General features: G+C 40.0%; 2 protein-coding genes across 7 annotated transcripts; one reads left to right on the forward strand and one right to left on the reverse strand.

Annotated features, from left to right (window-relative positions):
* Positions 1-279: 279 nt before the first annotated feature.
* LOC121867566 (monocarboxylate transporter 9-like) lies at positions 280-11362 on the reverse strand. 6 transcript variants are annotated; one of them, XM_042367567.1, is made up of 6 exons: positions 8974-9034; positions 8383-8688; positions 3545-3812; positions 1870-2742; positions 1068-1259; positions 280-691 (listed from the first exon to the last, which is right to left on the reverse strand). In XM_042367567.1, exons 2-6 carry the CDS (start codon positions 8500-8502, stop codon positions 522-524), a joined length of 1623 nt encoding a protein of 540 aa, XP_042223501.1. In that variant the 5' UTR covers positions 8503-8688; positions 8974-9034; the 3' UTR covers positions 280-521. The 6 variants fall into 6 exon arrangements, with proteins under 6 accessions (XP_042223501.1, XP_042223503.1, XP_042223504.1 ...); XM_042367569.1 differs by lacking the exon at positions 8974-9034 and adding an exon at positions 8951-8972; XM_042367570.1 differs by lacking the exons at positions 8383-8688; positions 8974-9034 and adding an exon at positions 11275-11362.
* A 272-nt stretch (positions 11363-11634) lies between these two features.
* LOC121867565 (monocarboxylate transporter 12-B-like) lies at positions 11635-20113 on the forward strand. Its single transcript, XM_042367566.1, has 5 exons — positions 11635-11893; positions 13699-13969; positions 14228-15148; positions 15917-16108; positions 18143-20113. The coding sequence occupies exons 1-5, from the start codon at positions 11639-11641 to the stop codon at positions 18301-18303; spliced, it is 1800 nt and encodes a 599-aa protein (XP_042223500.1). The 5' UTR covers positions 11635-11638; the 3' UTR covers positions 18304-20113.
* Positions 20114-20865: the final 752 nt, after the last annotated feature.

A 20865-nucleotide genomic window follows, 5' to 3' on the forward strand; every position in this document is an offset into this window, starting at 1 on the left:
AATATTGAGTTCACCTGGTTATTGGAGGCATAGTTTCATTTCCTATTACGTCAGTGTTTGAGAAAGTCTTGTTTGCTTATTCTCCTCCTAGTGTGTGTGTGCGTGTGTCCTTCTGCGTGTTAGTTTATATGCACGTCAGTGGATAAAAGTGAAAATAAGATTCGCTCTCAATGAATTATCACACGAAAATCAACCAGACTACGATAAGTTATTTTCCATTTTGTGTTTTTATTAAATAACGAATTAACGAAACTGTTATTGGTTATGAAAGCCAAGTCGGAAAACTCTTATTTTTATTACTTTATAATCACAGCACAGATTTGCCCATTTGGTCTGACTATATAATACTCAATACGTAATCACAATCTCTTTTATAACATGGCTCCTTATATCCTATGATGAATTTCTTTTTATATAAGTGAAGGAGTTCTGGCGGGATTCCCATCGTATCCTAAACGAGTCAGTAGGAATACATTTTATCAGCGTCAATATAACACTTCCGAGGAACTTCTTATCGTATTCTATGGTGACGTCTTTCCTGCATCAGTTGAGGACTTTTGTAGGTTTTCCTTTTTCTTGTCGTAGGTGACAGCGGCGGGCATGAAGAACCACAGGAGGACGCACAAGAACACCTCCACCGAGATGACCTGCATGGCCACGGCATAACTCCCACTCAGGTCACGGATCAGACCTGTAGTAACACTAGATAGTTATTCACTCTTTCAATCAGTCACACTTCTGACCTGCCTAGTCCCGTAACATACTGTATATACAAAGAAAAATGGAAAACTACAAAAAGTAATTAGTTTAAGTTGGAACAAATCTATAATACAAATACCTAGAAAATAAACAACACAGCCATTACAGCATCTACACTATACGTCTGCTACAAAAATCAAAACAAAGCTGCTGATGCCTAAAAGTAATATTTATGCATATTGATAAAAACAGGAGATATCTCAAAAAATATATATTTATTAAACCATAAAAAAAAATTAATTTTCTCTCAGTGGTTAAGTCAGTTAGTTGATTATTGAGGATTAGTATACAGAAGGGAAGAAATCTACCTATGAGAGGTCCTAAGGTGATGTGACCAATGGCCATGAAAAATGACTGGCCCCCAAATATGGCTGCCATGTTCTCTCGACCCATGTATTTGGGCATAATAAGTGTGTAGAGGGAGATGTTGGTGCCCACTCCATACCCCCATAGCCCCATGGTCACCTTCATCCACGTCAGGTCACTCAAGAAGCTGAACACTGTGGGAGGATAGGATAGACAACATCAGGATCTTGTCTAATTCAACATAGTATGGCAACATGTCAGTTTCATAATGGTTTATCATTTTCATATCACCACCACCTGATATCAAAATTATGTAATGCACACTTGAGTCTACCTCCTTGAAACATTATATACCAATGTCAAATTATATAATACATCTCCTAATATCAATTTCACAGTAACACAAAGTCTACTTTGCATAATAAGTTGTTTACGTCAGGGGTACGTAATACATCGCTAAGCTTCTCAAGATAGGGAAAGTGAAAATTTACTGATATATAATTAGATACAATGTTCTTTTCTATTATAAGTTTTTATCCTAAAATTTGCATTAATTATTTTTTATAGACTAGTTCTGGCATTTAGATATTAAACTATTAAACTAATAAAGAAAAACAAAAGATGTTCTCTATAGACAATAAGTATCGTGACTGGTTGGTATATTTAAGCACCAGTTTATGAATGTATGTCGTGGCCTTATTATATTTCCCTTAGATAAATATACTAAATTATGATTGAGGTAAATTTTAACAGAAATTAATTCATCGTTGCCATGTACACAACAATCACTCAGGCAAGACTTACCTAAGGTAGTTAAAGCGACGAGACCAGCCCCCAACATGTACACAAGTCTCATATTGTACCAGGAGCAGTCTGAGAGAGCGGAGTTACTGAGACGCGCCACCAGGTTCGAGATAGCAGCGATGGACATGCACCAGGCGGCTTCCTCTAGGGTATAGCCAGAATTCTGAATAGCAAATGGCAAAATCATATGAAAATTCAAGTAACCATTAGCGACGCAGACACCAGCAATGGCTATTATGAGAGCTCTTGGGGACTTAAAGATCTTCAGATCTGTAATGAGTAACCGGACCACGCGAACTACTACGAACACAATCTTTCGCACTCTAGAAGTCTTTGGGTAAGAAGAATCCTCATCTCCCTCCCCCAAATACACGTCAATACCAGTATGACTGACTGGAGGGACGCTGGTCAGGTCGATGAAGGAGGCAGCCGAGGACACACTGGAACACCGGCTCAAATTTCGTATCAACGTTATTCTTGCTGCCTCTCCAGGTGTCCATTTACTTTCTTGTGATTTTAGCATCATCTCTTTATCCTTACATGAGACTCCTTTGATCATGCAACCGTCTTCCTTGTCTTCATCGACACAATCTGGTGTGATGGGATTCTCTGCACGTCTCCGTCTTTTCATGTGCCATTCCACGGGATGGAAGAGAGCAGCTCCGACGCAGCTGTTAAGAACAAGGGCTCCTAGGATGAGGTTGGCACCCATCAGCGCGTAGTTCTCCAGTAAATAACGGACGAGAGGTGGACCCATGAACTGACCTATACATATGCCTCCCATCAGCATCGCGAAGGCCTGGCCACGTCTTTTCTCAAAATACAAACTGGTGAGCACGTAGGCGGGCTTACAGCCCAACCCCCCAAACAAACCTGTTGGAATAGAAAGAAAACATTTACAATTTAGTATACATAGCCTGTATGTTATTATGATGGAAATGTTAAACCAAGTTTTTGACATATATTAACTTGTAACTTATTATGTATTTATAATTTTCAGAAACTTGTATCATCTTAAGTTATCATGGGAGAAGGAGGTCGAGTGGATACAACGTTCGCCTCCTGTTCCAGGGTCGGTCGTTCGATTCCCAGAGGCTCCTAGTTCACCCAGCTGTAAATGTGTACCTAAGCTTACAACTTGGGGAAGTGAATCGATGGAGTAGAGTACCAGCCATTACTGGGTGCTCTATCCACACTGTCCCTACCGGGTAGTCATGCCTATGGGACTTACTTTCAAGTTACTGTATAAAGTGCAATTTGTAAATATCATGTACAGTACAGTCTCTACAAAAAGTATCTGCAAAAATTTTGCTAGCCAATATGAGACACGGACGAAGGATTTTGACAACCCTATCGAGACAACAGGAGTCACAATGTTCATTTTAACATCCAACGGACACCACCTTGCTGATATTTTCTGTAACGAGTGTATCTGAAGCAAATTTAATCTTTAAAGAAGCAGCGTCGCAATAATTATTATATTTTACTTTACGCTAGACGATTTGTTTTTCAAGGGTAGAGAAACCCCTGCCACTCATTGGGTTAAATCTACACCTTGTTAACTTCACACTGATAAGGACTTCATTTAACCTTCGTATGTGTTTATAATAAACTCGTGCTCCTCAATTAACGTATAAACGCCCCCAGTTAAGACTAAAGCTGCCAAAATACTTACCACACAGAGAAAAGAATACCATGAGGTAGGCGATGGAGTCGGTGAAGGCCACCAGCAGGAGAGATAAGGAAGACACCGCCGTACCTACGAGACTAACTCTCCTGAAGCCAAACTCCGTGGAGAGCGGGCCAGTTAGAGGTCCTATGAGGTTCCAGAGGAAAATGTGTAGGTTGAAGATCCAGGCGATGGTCGTGGAGGAGGCGCCCTGCTCTATCAAGAACCCGGAGAACAGGATGGAGAAGCAGAGGGTCACCATAGGCACCAGCAACTGTAGGAGAAAGAGGAGGAGAGGAGGAGAAGGAGGTATAAACAGGCATGATGGCGTTATAGTGGCAGGAACACAGTGGACTAAAAAGCGATATATACTGTATGCTTGTATGCGGCAGCTTCACTGGGTGCATCCCTCCTCACCCCACCTCAAGAAACACGCAAACCTCCTCGATCGTTTTTCGTGCCGTTGTGTTTGGGAGACAGAACCAACCCCTTGAGTAAGGCAACTTTTCTTTGAACACCTTTTATGAATTAAGTTTTAAGGTGATTGACTTTGGTATGTCTGTTGTCCGTCTAAAATATTTAACCACATCATAATATACCAGAAAGGTGTGTGGAGTCTGTTGGTAGCTTTGGTTAAGTCGTGGTCTGAGTTGCTCGCCCCGAGACAATACACATTACACACGTCTTCGAAAACGTTGACTTGCGGAATAAGAAAATAATTTAAAAGGTGTTCTATCGTTATTTGTTATTTTTAATACAGATTTATTTAATTTACGTTTGTTTCGCTCCTGCTTGTTTGTTTTTATTAAGCAAATTAAGCAGGATAAACAATATAAAATATCTGGATATTTTTTGTCACCAGTTGACTGACACCACTTTGAGACACCGATGACGTAGGTGTTTCGAGGATTCTGGAACAGCTCTGATCTGTTTTCGATACATCAGACTCAATCATCCCCCCCCCAAAAAACCCATAAAGAACAAAAATATTTAAATATAATCTTGTGTAATACATTGCCTTATACTTTATAATTAGAAGCTACATGTGTGGAGACGAGGTTTTGGCCGGTACGCTCAAGTCTTGAATCTGTCTTGTTTCGTGGTTTCAGATTCATGAGAATGCCAACAAAGGCCTCTAACAAGACAAGAGTCACCAGACATACTCAGTGCTGTCTCTGCCTTAATGCCGGTAACGACGTACACGAACGCTTATAAATAAACTAATAGCCGGTGAAGAGACTGAAATTGACGAGTTCTGCAAAGTATTGTGAATTATTCGTCAGTGTTGTGAAGTGCTTGCGTCAGAAAGTGTTTATAAATCGTAAAGTAGTTTTAATTGTTTTAAGTGGTCTTAATTTTCAAAAAGTGCTGTAAAGTTTTCATAAGTATTGTGACTTTAAGTTTCCATAAGTATTATGAAGTGATCACATGTATCATAACGTGTTCGTAAGTAACGTAAAGTGTTTATAAGTTGTAAAGTGTTTGTGTTATGAAGTTTTATAAGTGATGTGAAGTGTTCGTGTCATGAAGCTTATACTGTAAGTGTCACAAAGTAATTGAGGTCGCAAAACACACCCATATGTGTCGTAAGAGTGGGATGTGTCGTAAAGTGCCATAAAGTGTCACGTCATGTCACAAAGGTTCACGTAATATCCAAAAGTTTTATAAAGTAGTTTTAAGTGCCAGTAGGTCTGATAAAGTGACATTAAGTCTAATAAGTGTCATAATATATCGAAAGACGTGGGCATAATTTAAAACTGCTATGAAGTGACAGAGGCGTTATGAAGTTTCTTAAGGTGTCAAACTGTCCTAAAGTGTTATAATATATGACTGTAAAAAGTCATATAGATCCAAAGTGTCATAAAGTGGCATTAAGTGTCATAAAGTCTCGAACGGTTATAAAGTATCCAAACAATGCAACAGTGTCATATGGTGTCGAAAAGTGTTCTGTGAAGTCTCTCAACGTGCCTTAAAGTGCCATTGGTGTCATAAAGTGTCAATAAAGTGCCATTAATGCTTTAAAGTCTCGCAAAGTATCGAAAAGTGTCATTAATGTGGTAAATTGTTGCAAAGTGTTTTGAACTATCGCAAAGTGTAAAGTGTGTTTTGGAGTAAAGCAAGGAGTCGTTAAGTGCCATGAGGTGTCATTAAAGTGTCAAGATGGTGGCAGGAGGTGACACTATACGGCGCCAGGACTTCCGCTACCACCAAGGTAACTACTATTAATACTACTGTTGTGTTCTCGACATATTGAACAGGTTCTCTTATTCATCCATTTGACATAAACTAAAGCTTAAGATCATTGGTTCTGCTTGGTTGTTCCTGTAAGTTAAGAGTGCATGATCATACAGGTGTGTGTGGGGGGGGGGGGGTGGATAGATGGCAGGTAATCACAACTCAAATTTTCCTTTTCTTTTTCCAGGTGAGTGTGAGTTAAAACAGCTTTTCGGGGGACATTAACACACCATATGTCAGGTACGTCCAAGTTATCATATTCATTGGTTATCTTTTTCTTCATTAGTTAAGTCTGGAGTCCTTCGCATCCCGTAACAGTTTTAAAGGAACATTACGCTTTTCCCCTCCATCTTTGAGGACGTCGGTGTCCTTCCCTTATCGATGAGTCAACGTGATGTCCCCGCTCGTTCACGCGGACGTCGGTCCCACTCCTTAGTCTTACACCGTCTTTGTGGTCGCCTGTGGTCCTGTTGCTGTCAATATGAAAGTCTTCCCCTCACCTGTCCATGTGGGTATCGGACTACCACCTCCTCCTTCCACTTTCTTCCCGAATCTCTCCTGGAAAGTCTTGCTACACTGAGATAAAATGAGCTTCACCATACTGGCATGGTTTCATTGACCTGCTTTACAAGTTATTAGCTAATCGGCTTTGTGTTTTGTAGGCGTCATGTCCTCTCTATCAGCTGTTGATTCGTCAAACAGGTCCCAACCCTAATTGGTAAAAACCAAACCTAATCATTGGGATTGGAGCTTAGTAATAATGGGTCCCAATCCTAGTAAGTACTAATTCCAATGGAGCCTAATTTCAATGGGCTCTTAGTGTAATGCTCGGGTCTGTAATGCCTCAGGGAAGATTAAGATTAAGGTCTTTTGGGTCAGAGAAGCATATAACCTTAAAATTTTCAGTGTTGACCCAGTCACAGTTTAGCATCAGAGACCAATGTTTTCTGTTATTTGGGTCTCTCTTCCCGTTTTATATGTGTGGGAGCGTCCTCACACTTATGTCTCAAGAACGTCCTCACACTTGAGGGGCATTAGACCACCTCCTCGTGTTTCAAGAACATCAAAGTATTTTTAGATGTAATTTTTAGGGATGCCACGCTTTCCTAAGCTTGATTCAAAAGCCAATTTTTCTAAGTTTGATGAAGAAAGAAAGTCATTCGTTGTCCTGTATTGGAAGCGCCGTTCCTTGTTGACCAGCGTTAAATTTCTTTCTCTCAGTATTCCTCCCGGACCGAAAGTTTGGGAATATATGGCAATCATGCTGTCCGTCTGTCCGTCCGTGATAGATTTCGTACCCACTTGGTAACTCGCCACAGACGCGATGGATTAATTTCAGTATTAATGTGAGAGTGTAAATTATGGCAGGGTCTTACTGGGCAGTACTGGACGTATTGATAGTTCAGGGATAAGCGTTGACTTACACCTTGGCTGACCACCGATTAATTCCCTGATTAATGTGTTCCTGGAAGAAGGGATGGGGGAGGTATGGGTCCTGCGAAGTTGCCGGCTAGTAATTTCGAGGCCGTCAGTCTGTGTGGCTCATAAGTGGCGGTGGATTGTACGTGTCTTTGTTGATGTAAACATACCGGTATTTGTCTTTTGTGCATATATGTGTGTGCGTGTGTATAAGTGTTTGCTTCTCCATGTGTGTGTGTGTGTGTGTGTGTGTGTGTGTGTGTGTGTGTGTGATATATCTGGTATGAGCTGGTATATGTCAACGTGTGTGAATGTGTGGTCAGATGCTGTTGAGCAATAAGTAATATCTCGATTATGTCATACTGATAAGTCTTATAGGGATATCCCCAAATGATGGACTTTTGAGTTCTCACGATAAACAAATATCACTTAAAGATTATAAGATGAATGTGACAGAAATAGCCAAAATTGTCGTAAAAACTTAAAATACTTCACTACGTAAATTGAGTATTCCTTATCGACATCTAAGTTCAACAAGAATATTAATTTTAACCACAGTAAAATCTATCTTATTTATCACACGAGAGAAAATATAAAGGAAGAAATACTGTAATGAATAATAGCTGAGAAAAACAATGAGGAAATTATATTGTGAGCAAGTTTGTAGTTTATAATATATTACATTGAGCTACACATTTTCCTCGGGTAAATGTTTGATGTGAGTTAATCTTCAAGGATTTGTTTTGTGTGTGTGTGTTTATAAGGGCTTATTGCCAAGAACAGTCACAAGAGAAGAAAGGGAGAACAGTAGTAAGAAGACAAGGAATTGTAAACAGAGACATGATGTTAATGGAGAAATTGCTTGTAGACAGACGTTTCCCTCAACACCAGACAAAAGAAATACACTTGAATAAAACTCAGCTGTCGTAAGAGGTGTGGCTATAACCAGGAGAAAAAGCATCAGCCCAGATAGCTAAGAACATTCACTAAAGACGTAATCATCAACACAGAAGCAAAGAAAAGGGCATGACGTAATATCTAGATAACAAACAATGACACATGGAGAAGCAAACGCGAGATAATATTCAGTCAACAGAAAACTTATGTTAGCATTATGCAACAAGACCTGCAGTCACGAGGTGTACACGTGGGTCTCCTTACCCATGATCAGAAGAAGACCTTGTTCTTACCAGCATGATGAAAGACCCGAAGGCCACCATCCAGCCCCACCCTCCGTCTGGTGGCTGCAGCTCCTCCCATTCTGTTACCATTTCCTCCTCATTGCCTCCTTCTGTAGTTATCTTGGCCATCTTCTTCCTTCTAATACACCTTCAGACAACTCGACGTGTTCTAAGTCTCACTTTCGTTCGGAAACATCATAACCTTCCTTTGTTTCTTTCTCTAAATACCTGTGTTGTTTTTCTCCTTATCTCCAAATTCTTCAGACGACAGAATACTATTCCCTTTTCCATCTAATACGTCTTTTATAAAGATATCTACACTCCAGGAAGGAAAACATGAAACATAATTAATATGCACTCACGTATTGGTGCTGCCTCTAGTGGACAAGCAACTCATATTATTGTATCACTCTTTTCCGCCTGAGACACGACACAAAACACTGTAACTATATTCCCATTGCGTCATCTTTTTGCAGTGTTTATATTGTATCATCACTCTTAGTATTACAGGTGATGGTAAATAATACATCGGGAAAAAAACGCGAGAAGAGAAACACAATAAATCAAGAAACAACACTGAGAGCAGCGCCCGTCTCTCACCGTGCTGTTAGAGCCTAAAACTCGACTACTCGGCGCCGGTTCTTGGCAGGGTTGTATTACTCTCCACCATTTCATATGACCTTGAGGAAAATAGACGCATTCTCATCGTGATTACAATTCTCATGCACCTCACAAAAAACTGAATTTCTCAATTACCGATAACGATAGAAGTGTTGTCCTGTACGACTGGTATTGTTGCAGATGTAATCATGCACGACTGATGTTCTTACAGATGTTGCCATGAATGATTGGTATTGCTGCTTATGTTGATTATTTACGATTATGACTAATATTGCTGTAGATGTTTTCATGCACAATTGGTATTTCTGTAGACGGTGCGTATAGACACAATCTGTGCTAATGCGGATGCTTTTGTACTTCGGTTAATGAAAAAAAAGAGAAAAATTAGATCGTGAAATTACCGGCATGAAGTGATGATGTCATACCTCAGGGTGACGTCAAAACACAGTGTGACTGCCAGGTTTCACGAGTCACGCTGGGAGGGATGGAGGGGGGGTCAGAGCAGTTCGCTGAGGGTGGAGGAAAATAGAGAGGGGGGGGTAGGTGTGGATGGGTTATGATATATTGAGATAGAGTGATAGCACGGGAGTGGGTGGTACTTCGGGTAGAGAAATGTGATTAGGGAACATTCTGTTGATCGTAAGATAAAAGACTTGAGGTTATGATTAGAGTAGAAACATGTGTTTCTAAATGTGCTGCACCAGGAGATACTGCCAGAACGGAGATGAGGGGATGGGGGGGGGGTGGATTGTCCTGGTGAGGAAATGTAACATTAGACCAACAGCTAAACGAAGTGACAATAGATAGTTATAATGAATTGAAGGAAAATAATATAGGAAGAGTGCATGCTTGCTCTTATCTCCTTATCAGTGACCAAAACATGACCTTCAATATAACCAATTACTAGTCTTATCTGTGCTGTCATCACATGGCAGGGCTGTTCCCTCCTGATATATATATATATATATATATATATATATATATATATATATATAGTAAAACCTCGATTAACCGACTTTCGGATTAACCGTCAATCCCGAACCCCTAATATATATTTTTTTTATTACAGGGATTAATTAGTCCACCCGGGCACAGGTCACTGACCCACATCGGGGCCTGGGGGGCGATAATGTAATAATATTAATAATGATACTGCTAATATTAATAATAATAATAATAATAATAATAATAGTAATAAAGAACCATAAAGAAATGCAAAAATAAAAAAAAATCAAGAGTGAGAAACAATCTACCTGTATGCATGTTGTGTTGTCAATAGTAAGAGAAACAATTGAGACCCTGCAATTGTGTGTAGATGAGGCAGAAAGTCAGATCAGCAACCTGGGACTTGGTCACAATTTTTGTGTTGACTTATGTTCTTTGACTTTTCCATTTTTTATTCACGGTTTCTGTGTTGGTTCATATTTATTTACTAAAGTGGTTAAAGCAAATTCTATTGAAATATGAATGGCAAATGAACAAAAATAAATAGAGGGACTTAAATGAGGTAGGTTAGGGAAAGGTACTTTGAAAATGTATGCTTTATTACCGTAGACTTTATGTGTTATTAAACGACCTTTTCGATTATCCGTAGGCCCCTTCCCCCCACTATATATATATATATATATGCATGCAAGTAAATCACTCTAGGTGCGCGTGATCCAAGTATATGCTGATAACCACAGGGGTCTGTACTCACCCCTGAAGATGTGAATTACACGAAAGTGCTTGGAACGTCGTGTTTTCTTGTTTCCTTGTGGTTATCAGTATATACTTGGATCACGCGCACCTAGAGTGATTTACTTGCATGCATATATATATATATATATATATATATATATATATATATATATATATATATATATATATATATATATATATATATATATATATATATATATATATATAGTGGGGGAAGGGGCCTACGGATAATCTCTTGTCTTAGCGAGGATCTTGCACCTCATCCAGGGGCTATATTAAGACTCAGGTGCAAGTGGTTGCTACTGCTGCTGGCTGAACAGGCTGATAAATTCATCACTTATTAGTGTTGTCGTCTCTCCGAGTAATTACAATAAGCACATCGGCATTCCATCCATTTTGAGATGTGCTTCACACTGTGCTGAGCGCGACTTGGCGGGATATTAATCGGTGCATGGTTGTGTTGGCCTTCAGCTCAGGGCGCGGGCGAAGCTGGCCCAGCAACACGGTGTATTCACTCGCTTGAAAGACGCCTGACTGGGAGCACAGATTGTTATCCTCTCCGACAAGGGATGCACTAACCTTTGTCTCCTGCAGTTAGTGGTTTTGTGGCGTACACAGTGAAGGTGGTAGCGTGTCACCTCGGCGGAGTAGTGATGTAATGCTGTGGTAGTGTCATTGTTATCTTCTGAAAATCAGATAGTGTTATCCCTATCCTAGACGCTTAAGTATGTCTCTTTTCAAAGACCTTTCTTGACCAGAAACAGACAAGTTGTCAATGACGTTCAGTGTACACGTAAATGGTTGTCGCTCAGAAACTTACATCCCTGCAAAACACGCCACATGCAGTGTCCGTGTACGAGTTAAACGAAGCATGAGCTGTACTTAAGACTCCCGAGCACCACTGGACGCTGTAGTCTCTTCACTGACTAAAACATTACTGAAGATGAATTCAGAAGAAGGATTCACCGAGAACAGGATTCTCAAAAATACTGACGAGACCAAAATCACTGAGGATGGGCACAAGAAAAGAATCAGCTACTCGTCCACTGTTCTTCGACAAGATAGCAACGCCAACGAGAAGCAGTGGCCTGTAAAGAAAGAAGTGAAGGAGAAGGAGGAAGAGGATGCTGCCACAGAGATGGTCCCCCCAGACGGAGGTTGGGGCTGGATGGTAGCTCTAGGAAGCTTCGTAATAATGGTAAGTTTTACTGTAATGCAATTATAGTCCATGCACATTGCTTGCTAGCCGAGGACTAGGGTTGTCAAGTTTGATATTCAGGGCTAGCTCATAAACCATGTCCATAACGACTCCATAACGACACTATCATCTACAATACAACAACTACAGTTCCACACTATCACTACACTATTATCTACACTGCATGAATTACGCTATCATCTTCACTGTATAAACTACACTATTATCTTCAATGCCCAACTACACTATCATCTACTGCTACACTATCACTATCGTCCCCTGGGCGGCTGGTAGGGGGTGTGGACGGTGAAGGAAATGTTACTATACTGCATGACTCCCAACACCCATCTCTACAGCTTTTTTCCCATTGAGCCAAATCTAAAAAAATATCACCAAAGTGCACACCCCAGGGTCCTCTCAGTATGAAAGCAAAGTGTCAAGTTTCTAGGTTCGGTGGTGTTGGAACTATGGCGCTGACTGACTGACTGACACACTCACTCACACATGTACATAAACACACAAGTTGTTTTACCTTTTATTGATTAGTTAAAATATCTAGTACAGTGCAAGTACCGGGAAATACAGACTTAGTCTACAACAGTGACGGGCAACCTAGGCTAACGAGTGGGCCGGCCCTCCGTGTCAGCAACCCCTCAAGATTTAGATGTTGCATGTGCACTAACCACGAAACCTCACGAATAGGCATTTAGTTAATAAAGGCTGAATATTTCACAACGAGCAATAGAAAATGATTACTTATTCATATATTAGAAGAGTTATTTAAGCAATGTAATGGTTAATTTGTGTTACGTAATATTCCCCCTAAAAAGAAGGTAGAGTTACGTTTTCTTTCCCAAAATTTCCAGTCATTGTTGTGTACAGTCACCCACAAGTCCTGTCGCCTCTCCTGCTCTTCCACGAACCATGAGAATCAGATTGCACAATGAGAAGAAAATAATGTGTTTATGACTTTTATAATAACAACAATAATAATAATAATAATAATAATAATAATAATAATAATAATTAAGTAAAATTGTCATCGAGACTTACAATTGGGTAATCATGTGTTTAACCATTACAGTTATACAGTTCAGCATTAATATAGAAACTGTAGGTTTTCGGTGCTGGTAGGCCGTGGGAGTATACAAATCCCTGTGTGTCGAGACAGTGCAGGTAAACAGTAAGGCGACTTAAACAATGAAAGTCGACGAATCTGTCAAGTGCTTATTATCAGGAGTGTTTTGTAATGGGACGGAGTGAAGTACGTATATATTAATAAGAAAATTAGGCGTAGGTGAGAATTATTTGGGCTCAGCAATCAGAATGAAATAAACATATAATGGATGTGTCCTGGCATTTATTGTTTCTAAATCCAGGACAAAAAAATAATTATTTAGAAATTTACAAAATAAAGACAGAAACTAAACAAATTTTATGTCCAGAAAAAAAAAATCACGAGCTACTGTACCTAAGTTGTTCAACAAACTTATCGCTTATGTTCTTATATAAAACCAGCCGACAGTTTGTTATATGAAGCAGTAACCTCAGTATTTTACCACTACTTATCGGAATATATGTAGATATAGGTTTCATTATAGACATGCCGTAGTAACCGTAATGAATAAGAGGAACAGAAATGTATAAGAAAGCCAGTTTGTTCCACTTATATCAACACTGTAAAATTATCGTCATGATCGGACATTATTACAAAGAAATTACCTTAAATATGACACGAGTATAACTACATCTACAAATTACGTAAATGTGGGTTGCATTACCATTAATAATACTTCTTACCACAGACTTTGATCCCTATGGTCAGTCCCTGCTTCGGTGTGCTCTTCTCTCGGTACTTGATGGAGCAGGGCGCCTCGTCCACCACCACCGCCTGGATCTTCAACTCCCAATGCTGCATCTGGAACTTGATGGCGATCATCACTCGACCGGTCACCAAGGAGTTTGGCTGGCGGAAGATCGGCATTTTCGGAGCTGCCTTGGCTGCCGTGTCCTTTGTTATTTCAGCCTTTGCTCCCTGCCCTGAATTCCTCTTCTTTTCGTTCTCCCTCTTGTGTGGTACGTGTTCTTAAGTTGGAGCTTTTTTTATTACTGTATTGTAATAGTTTCTTTTTTCGTGTTGTTGTTATGAAATAATTTACAGAGTAAAACATCGTTCATCTGTAGATCATATAATTCAGTGCCAACACATAATGATCACAACCAGAGAAAAGTTTGTGTTGATAAATGATTCAGAATAGTTTGTCTTGTGATAATAAATAATATGTTTTGCTTGTTCTGTAATGATATATAAATTAACAGTGATATTGTTCTTAGGCGTAGGCGGAGGGATGGTGGTGTCGATCTGTTTCTTGATCGTGCCTATCTACTTCGATCGCAGGCGAGGGGTGGCAACTGCAATCATGATGGCTGGGGTATGCCTGGGGCAGATGCTAGGTCCACCTATTGCACGCTTCTTGCAAGACGAGTATGGCTTCAGAGGAGCGACCTTGATGGTTGGAGGCATCATTCTGAACGGTTGCCTGGGGGCCTCCTTCTTCCACCCCGTCGAGCAGCACATGAAGAAAGGTCAGCCACAGGCAGGGAACCAACCTCTGGCAGGCGAGGCACCTCTGTTGCCACCAGAACCAAGCACTTTGGGCAGCAGAAGTAGAGAGTTGGTGAAGTGTCACTCTGAGCTGTCGCTTACGGACAGTACGGGTGACCCAGACTTTGACTTGATGCGCATTGCAGTTCGCTCAAGAATGATGAAATCACGCGCTGGACGACACCTCAGCGATGCCTCCACCATCTCCATCTCGAGAAATAACTCGTCTCTTTGCATATCCACACTGGATGTTGCCGGTATTATTGCCATGCCTGACACCGACCAAAATGACCCATCGAACTTGGACAGCGACGACTCCAAGAAAACATTGCCGTCCATCTGTTCTGTCGTGTTCAGAGTATTTCAGTCCACAGTAGCTGACATGGGCATCCTGAGGTCACCACGAGCCTGCATCATCGCCCTCTCCGGGACTTTCGGCATTAATGGGTATCTCAACTTCATGATGATGGTGCCGTTTGCGATGCAGGCTGCAGGTCAGACGCTGGAGGATTCCGCCTATTGCATCTCCATCTCAGCCTTATGCAACCTCCTCATGCGGCTGTTGGTGGCGACGCTGTCAGACTGGCCAAGGTTCAACAAGCGACTTGTCTACGTCTCCGGCTACTTCACAGTATCTTTATCTATATTAGGTAAGGCGATAATATATATCATCTGATCACATATTACACCTTTTTTTTTCATCAGATGTGTCTGTAAAATAACGCAGATTGGCTGTATGGCTATATAATTGTTTCATGGAATATTCAGCAACATGGACTACATAAAACTACAGAGACAAAACGGTGGAATGCAGTGTAGTACTGGCCACACTGATTCAATGTGTACTGAAGGCTTGGTATACAGTGTAGTGTATCCACACTGCCCCTAATGTGCCGTCAAGACTACTGTATGGCATTTATTATTATTATTATTATTATTATTATTATTATTAGCAGTAGTAGTAGTTGTAGTAGTAGTAGTAGCAAGATGTTTCTACGCCAGACTCTCGGAGGTCATCTCCGAACAGAAGCAGCAGCCCAGAAGTTATGTTACAGCCTGGATGAGATGTCGACTGTCTTTCTCTCTCCTTCGCTCGGCTTTGCTCTGCCTCAGGGGAACGAGAGCTTCTGCCCCAATGCCGACAACTGCTGCAGATATTGACTATGAGGCTACAGTCACTGAATGCCGCATAGATCTGCGGCTCAACTAATTCAACACAGATAGGATAGCTACTTATATATTAGGATATTTAATATTAAGGTAATAAAATGGCGGCGAAGGTATGGCTATTAGGGGAGGCTGGAGGCCACGTAAAAAAACAAAGTAGTAGTAGTAGTAGTAGTAGTAGTAGTATTTTCAGCATCATTATTATTTTCATACATTTTCCAACACCACTCACGTTTCATTCCCCACTCTAGTGTTCCCGTTCCTGACCGAGCTGCCGTGGTTGATGGCAGCGATGGCTCTGTTTGGTTGTGGTGTTGGGGCCAACATGGGTCTCTATACTTTGGTTATGATCGACGTCATGGGTCTGGACAACCTTCCACCTGTTTTCGGGGCCAGCTGCTTTATGGTGGCCATGGGCTTCATCATTCTAGGACCTATCATTGGTAATTATCGAATTTTCTTTGTGTTATAGATTGATGGATTAAAGATGGACTGATTAGAGACTGCCTAATTTTTTTGACTGAAAGATTAGAGGTTGATTGATTAGTGACTGATTGGTTAGTGATTGAGTTGGGCTGATACTGAGTCATTGACCGTCACCTACTTTCTCAAGAACCGATTCAATAACAACGTGACCTTGTTGTTTGGTATTTAATACGCTTCTGAGGTGTGGTTTTGACATTCAATCTGTAGGCCTAATATTTTACGTATGTGATCTCTTATCATATTTTTCTTGTATTTTTGTTTTATTTCTTGCTATATATATCCTTCTATTGGCTAAGTGCATTGAAGGGAAGCTTGCTGTGTTGTCATCTTGTTGTGTGACTGTTATGTAAACGATAAAACAATATAATACGCTGTAAGAAATCCAAAGGCGCTTTCACCCGGCTGCCATCAGGTGAATATTCAACTAGTAATTCTTGCCGCTCATGACCAACGTGTAGGTGGGCATTACGTGTCTAGAGAGATGATCATGAAACAATATGTAAACATTAGTCTAGCTTCTCTCTAGAAGCTAGAGAGAAGCTTGGGAACTTCGTGTTTTCTTCTTTCCTTGTGGTTATCAGCATATATTAATAGATATATCGAAGATTTTTTTAAACAACTTGGACACTTTAGTTCTGAATCTTGAAAGACAGAGGTGAGACTTTACTTCACATTTTGCCCAAGGGGATGACCTACTGTAAATATTAACATTCATAGCTTGTTGGCCTTGCACTTACAGTAGGAAAGCTACAAGGGCAAACCGCATTAATAACACCTTGATGATCGAGCCTTGATTTAGGTAGAATCGATCGAAAGTTTCAAAGTCGACACAAAGTAATCTGACTTAAAATATTAACGATTAAGCTTGTTTAATATTCGTTATGTTTACTTAAATTTGGAAAATATTTTATGTTATATGCATGTGTGTGTGTGTGTGTTTCATATCTTGTATGCTTGATTATCACTGCCCAAGTTCTTTCTCTCTTTCTCTTTCTCCTAATTCACACACACACACACACACACACACACACACACACACACACACACACACACACACACACACATACACACACACACACACACACACACACTTATTTGTCTTTTTATTTCCAGGGGCACTTGTAGCCCAGGCGTAGTCTCGTGTACACAATCTGTTGACACCGAGTCCTGAGATTGATGCTCTTTGTAGTGACGGTTGTCATCTTGGGTTAATGAGTGATAGTGGTTTACTTAGTGTGTCATTTCCCCGACGTTTCACACTAGTCCAGTAGTTTCTATGTCATTTTTCTAAGTTATTACTCTAGCAAGACGATCGTCAGTATCACATGCAGTTATTTTTATGTAAGACTAAGCCAGAGAAACGTGAGAAGGATATAATCAGTTTCATCTAGTCCGGCAATGGCCTCGAAGGTGTGTTGAATGGCAGGTGAAAATAAGAGGAGGTTAAGGAGGGTGATGGGGGAATTGAGCCTCGCAAACACGTATGTACTGTCGCTTTCCTCGCCCCAGTAGAGAACATCTAGTGCATAATCTTGTGCTAATTGATTACCTAACATTCAGTCACTCCAGAGTTTTGCCCGCCAGCACCACTCTGTCCACCCATCCTTCCCATGCACAGTACACTTTCATCTTAATTTATTGTTCTTTTCCCCCAGCATCTCCCCTCCCCTCTCATATCACATTAAAGGGAGCGCCAGTTGTAGATGGGGAGAAACACTAGATAGGGGAATATCCTATTTTGGGGAGAAAAAACAGTTGGGTAGGGAGGAATAATTAATAGATGGGGAGAAATAATGGTATCGTACTTATGGGGTTAAAAGATGGGAAAAAAAAAGATTACTAAGAACCTGGTACCCGTGATTATTATTATTATTATTATTATTATTATTATTATTATTATTATTATTATTATTATTATTATTATTATTATTATTATTATTATTATTATTATTATTATTATTATTATTCACGATGCATTATTTTCTCACCAGGGATCATCAGAGACAGTACCAACAGTTACAGTCTCAGTATATGGGTTGTGGCTGGTATGCTTCTCACCAGCTTTATGCTTTGGATCTTCATGCCTGCTGCTATCCGCTACGACGAACGCAAGATGAAGGAGAGAGAGGAAAAGGAGAAGTCTAAACCGTAGATTAAGATTAGGTAGAGGATAAGTAATGATAAATATAGATAAGAGGAGGAAGGAGGATAAACGTGGAAGAAAATTTTTGGAGAGATGAATGAAAAAAGAAGGTACATTATAAACTAAGGAAAGTGAATTGAAAAGGAAAAATTAAGAACACGAGATAAATACGAACTTTAAAGAAGGCATAATGCATTTATTGTAACTTGATTTTATCTCATACTCGAATGGACGAACGGTAGCAAGAGCCTTTCATCAGCGCCAGGCGACCCTTTCTACCCTTTCAGGGGCTTAGACGTCAGCGTCCTGTTAACGTAACGAATCATCACTCAGCATCTATGACTTATGAGTCAGTAAAACAAAACTCATCTTTAAACTACCAAGAGACATAAGTCTTAGCACCTCAAGATCGACGTTTGCAGCACCAAGAACTGTTCTCAGCAGCAAGACTGTTCTCAGGACCCAGGACCCAACTCATAGGAAGCCGAATGCCAGTACCCGCCTTTTGTACTAACACACTCATGATAAAGACCGAAAAGAAGACACAAAACTTTTTTCCCTTGGGAGTGGCAGATTCTTGTGATACCAATCGATTATTTATGAATTAGACACAATTAACTTATTTATATGATAATAGTCTGTCTCTCTTCATTTGTTTCTACATCAACTTTACCACTACACCTCCAGCCTCCTTATGGTGTATGTTGACAGTGTTTACTTCCCGGACAAAACTTCGTGTATAAACAACCTTTTTTGTCAACCTGAAATTTTCTCTCCTTTTTTTTAACTAATCTCTCAAATGGTTAAATGCTTTTTCTACTCGATTTATTCTTGTTCTTATTTCTCTCTCACATCTACCATTACAATATATTTTTATATCCCAATACACAATATTATCCACTTCCTCGTGTCCACTGTCGCCTAACGCAAACATCAGTTTAGGATTAATTTGTAATTTATGAACAATCATTCCTTCAGTTTTTACACCAGAACTGTGTCAATAGTATTTCTCTCTAACGACTAATTTATTACTCAGTTATTGGCTCTTCCTTGTTAAGTAGGAACAGTTTGTCTTACTTTACTTTCCTAGTACAGTAGTTACTTATTTTCTTTCCTTGCTGCTTAAACTTCTCTCAGAAATATTATGAATATATATTATATAATGTTATAGATAACACCCAGCTTCGTCTAACACTGTTCAGTCATAACCTCAAACCAGGTGAGCCTTCCTGATGCCAGTAAATAAGAGCCGATGTTTATGTATGTATGTGTGTGTGTGTGTGCGCAACATGTGCGTATGTGTACGTGTTTGTGTGTGTGCATGTGTGTGTGAGTGTGTGTATGTGTAAGAAATAACGCCACTTTGCCGTCTGCGTGTAGGGCGAGGCACAACCACTGCCACTGTTGTATTTATCCTACCAGTACGTCACCATATACGTAGGTGTTACTAAATTTTCTCGCTGTAGTGATGGTGAAGTCTAATTTAACCTTCTCGTGCCTCGTGGTGGGGCCTCATTCTTTCGACCTTTAACCACCTACAGTACAGTGTCCGTGCCATCGCCTGCTGTATGCAAATTATTTCGAATTTCTTACGTATTGTTCTATGTTTTTGTCGTGTATATATATAGTATTTATATTTCTTTACGTATTCTATGTAACTGTTGTTAACTCTGTTGGCTTTTTACCTACCTGAAGGGATCAGCTATAAGAAGTTAACATTAGTACAGAGTTAATTAATCTTTCATTATGATCGAGAATAATATTTTTGATAAGCCTCCTGCTGGCATAAATATCAGGAAAATATATGCTATTTTCTGTAGTGTCGGATTTCCTTAACCTTTACCCCAGACCCACGTGAAACAAGTGAGAGAGTTGTATCAATACTTTAATTTACTTTATCCTCTTCGATGCTGAACGGCTCGTTACCCGCCTGAGCGATCGGTTACGTCTCTGTTACGCACTGTTGGCAAGTACTGAGCATGTACTGGTTCCAGGATATATGTGCTCCTGCGCCAGTGTTGGTTAAGTCTGGTCTTGGATTTTGAACTTGTGAAATCTTCAAGCACACGTCACATTTCCAGCCACTGATTCCGGCAACATCACACTTACTAGTGCTTGATATCCTGTGAGTTTGACCATCTTTGAACCTACTGAGGCTGATGGTGTTGTACCAGACACTCTTTGGTTGTTAAAATATTAAAATTAGTGCTGAATATCAACCGAAAATAGGCAAAAATCATAACCATTAAACAACAAATGCGGTCAAGTATGCTGGGTTAAATTGTTTTTGTTACCCCTTAAAATCTTGGGAATACTTTTTTCTGTGGAACAAGAAAATCTTATTAGAAAACCATTTTCAACGCAAACTATTGAAAAAGTTATAAAGCGTTTCTATTAGGTAAGCTGTAGACTACTGTAGAGTATCAGGGGCGGATCCAGGAATACCAAAAGGTGGGGGGGGGGGTCCGAAAAGAACTTTGAGAAGAACTTTGTGGGTAGGAAAACATGGCGAGCACAGTTAGTCCATGTTTTGGTTTTTTTATAGATATATATATCACACAAATATATATA

The sequence above is a fragment of the Homarus americanus genome, unplaced genomic scaffold (assembly GCF_018991925.1).
Source record: "Homarus americanus isolate GMGI-L3 unplaced genomic scaffold, GMGI_Hamer_2.0 scaffold2106, whole genome shotgun sequence".
Lineage (NCBI taxonomy): Eukaryota > Metazoa > Arthropoda > Malacostraca > Decapoda > Nephropidae > Homarus > Homarus americanus.

Bases quoted from the DNA above. Each gene is read 5' to 3' on its own strand.
- LOC121867566 (XM_042367567.1), bottom strand. From the start codon at position 8,502: ATGGCCAAGATAACTACAGAAGGAGGCAATGAGGAGGAAATGGTAACA. The intron at 1,260-1,869 runs GTAAGTCTTGCC...ATCCTCCCACAG, and splicing joins CGTCGCTTTAACTACCTTAG to TGTTCAGCTTCTTGAGTGAC. The intron at 692-1,067 runs GTAGATTTCTTC...GTGTTACTACAG, and splicing joins CACCTTAGGACCTCTCATAG to GTCTGATCCGTGACCTGAGT.
- LOC121867565 (XM_042367566.1), top strand. From the start codon at position 11,639: ATGAATTCAGAAGAAGGATTCACCGAGAACAGGATTCTCAAAAATACT. The intron at 13,970-14,227 runs GTACGTGTTCTT...TATTGTTCTTAG, and splicing joins TTCGTTCTCCCTCTTGTGTG to GCGTAGGCGGAGGGATGGTG. The intron at 15,149-15,916 runs GTAAGGCGATAA...TCCCCACTCTAG, and splicing joins AGTATCTTTATCTATATTAG to TGTTCCCGTTCCTGACCGAG.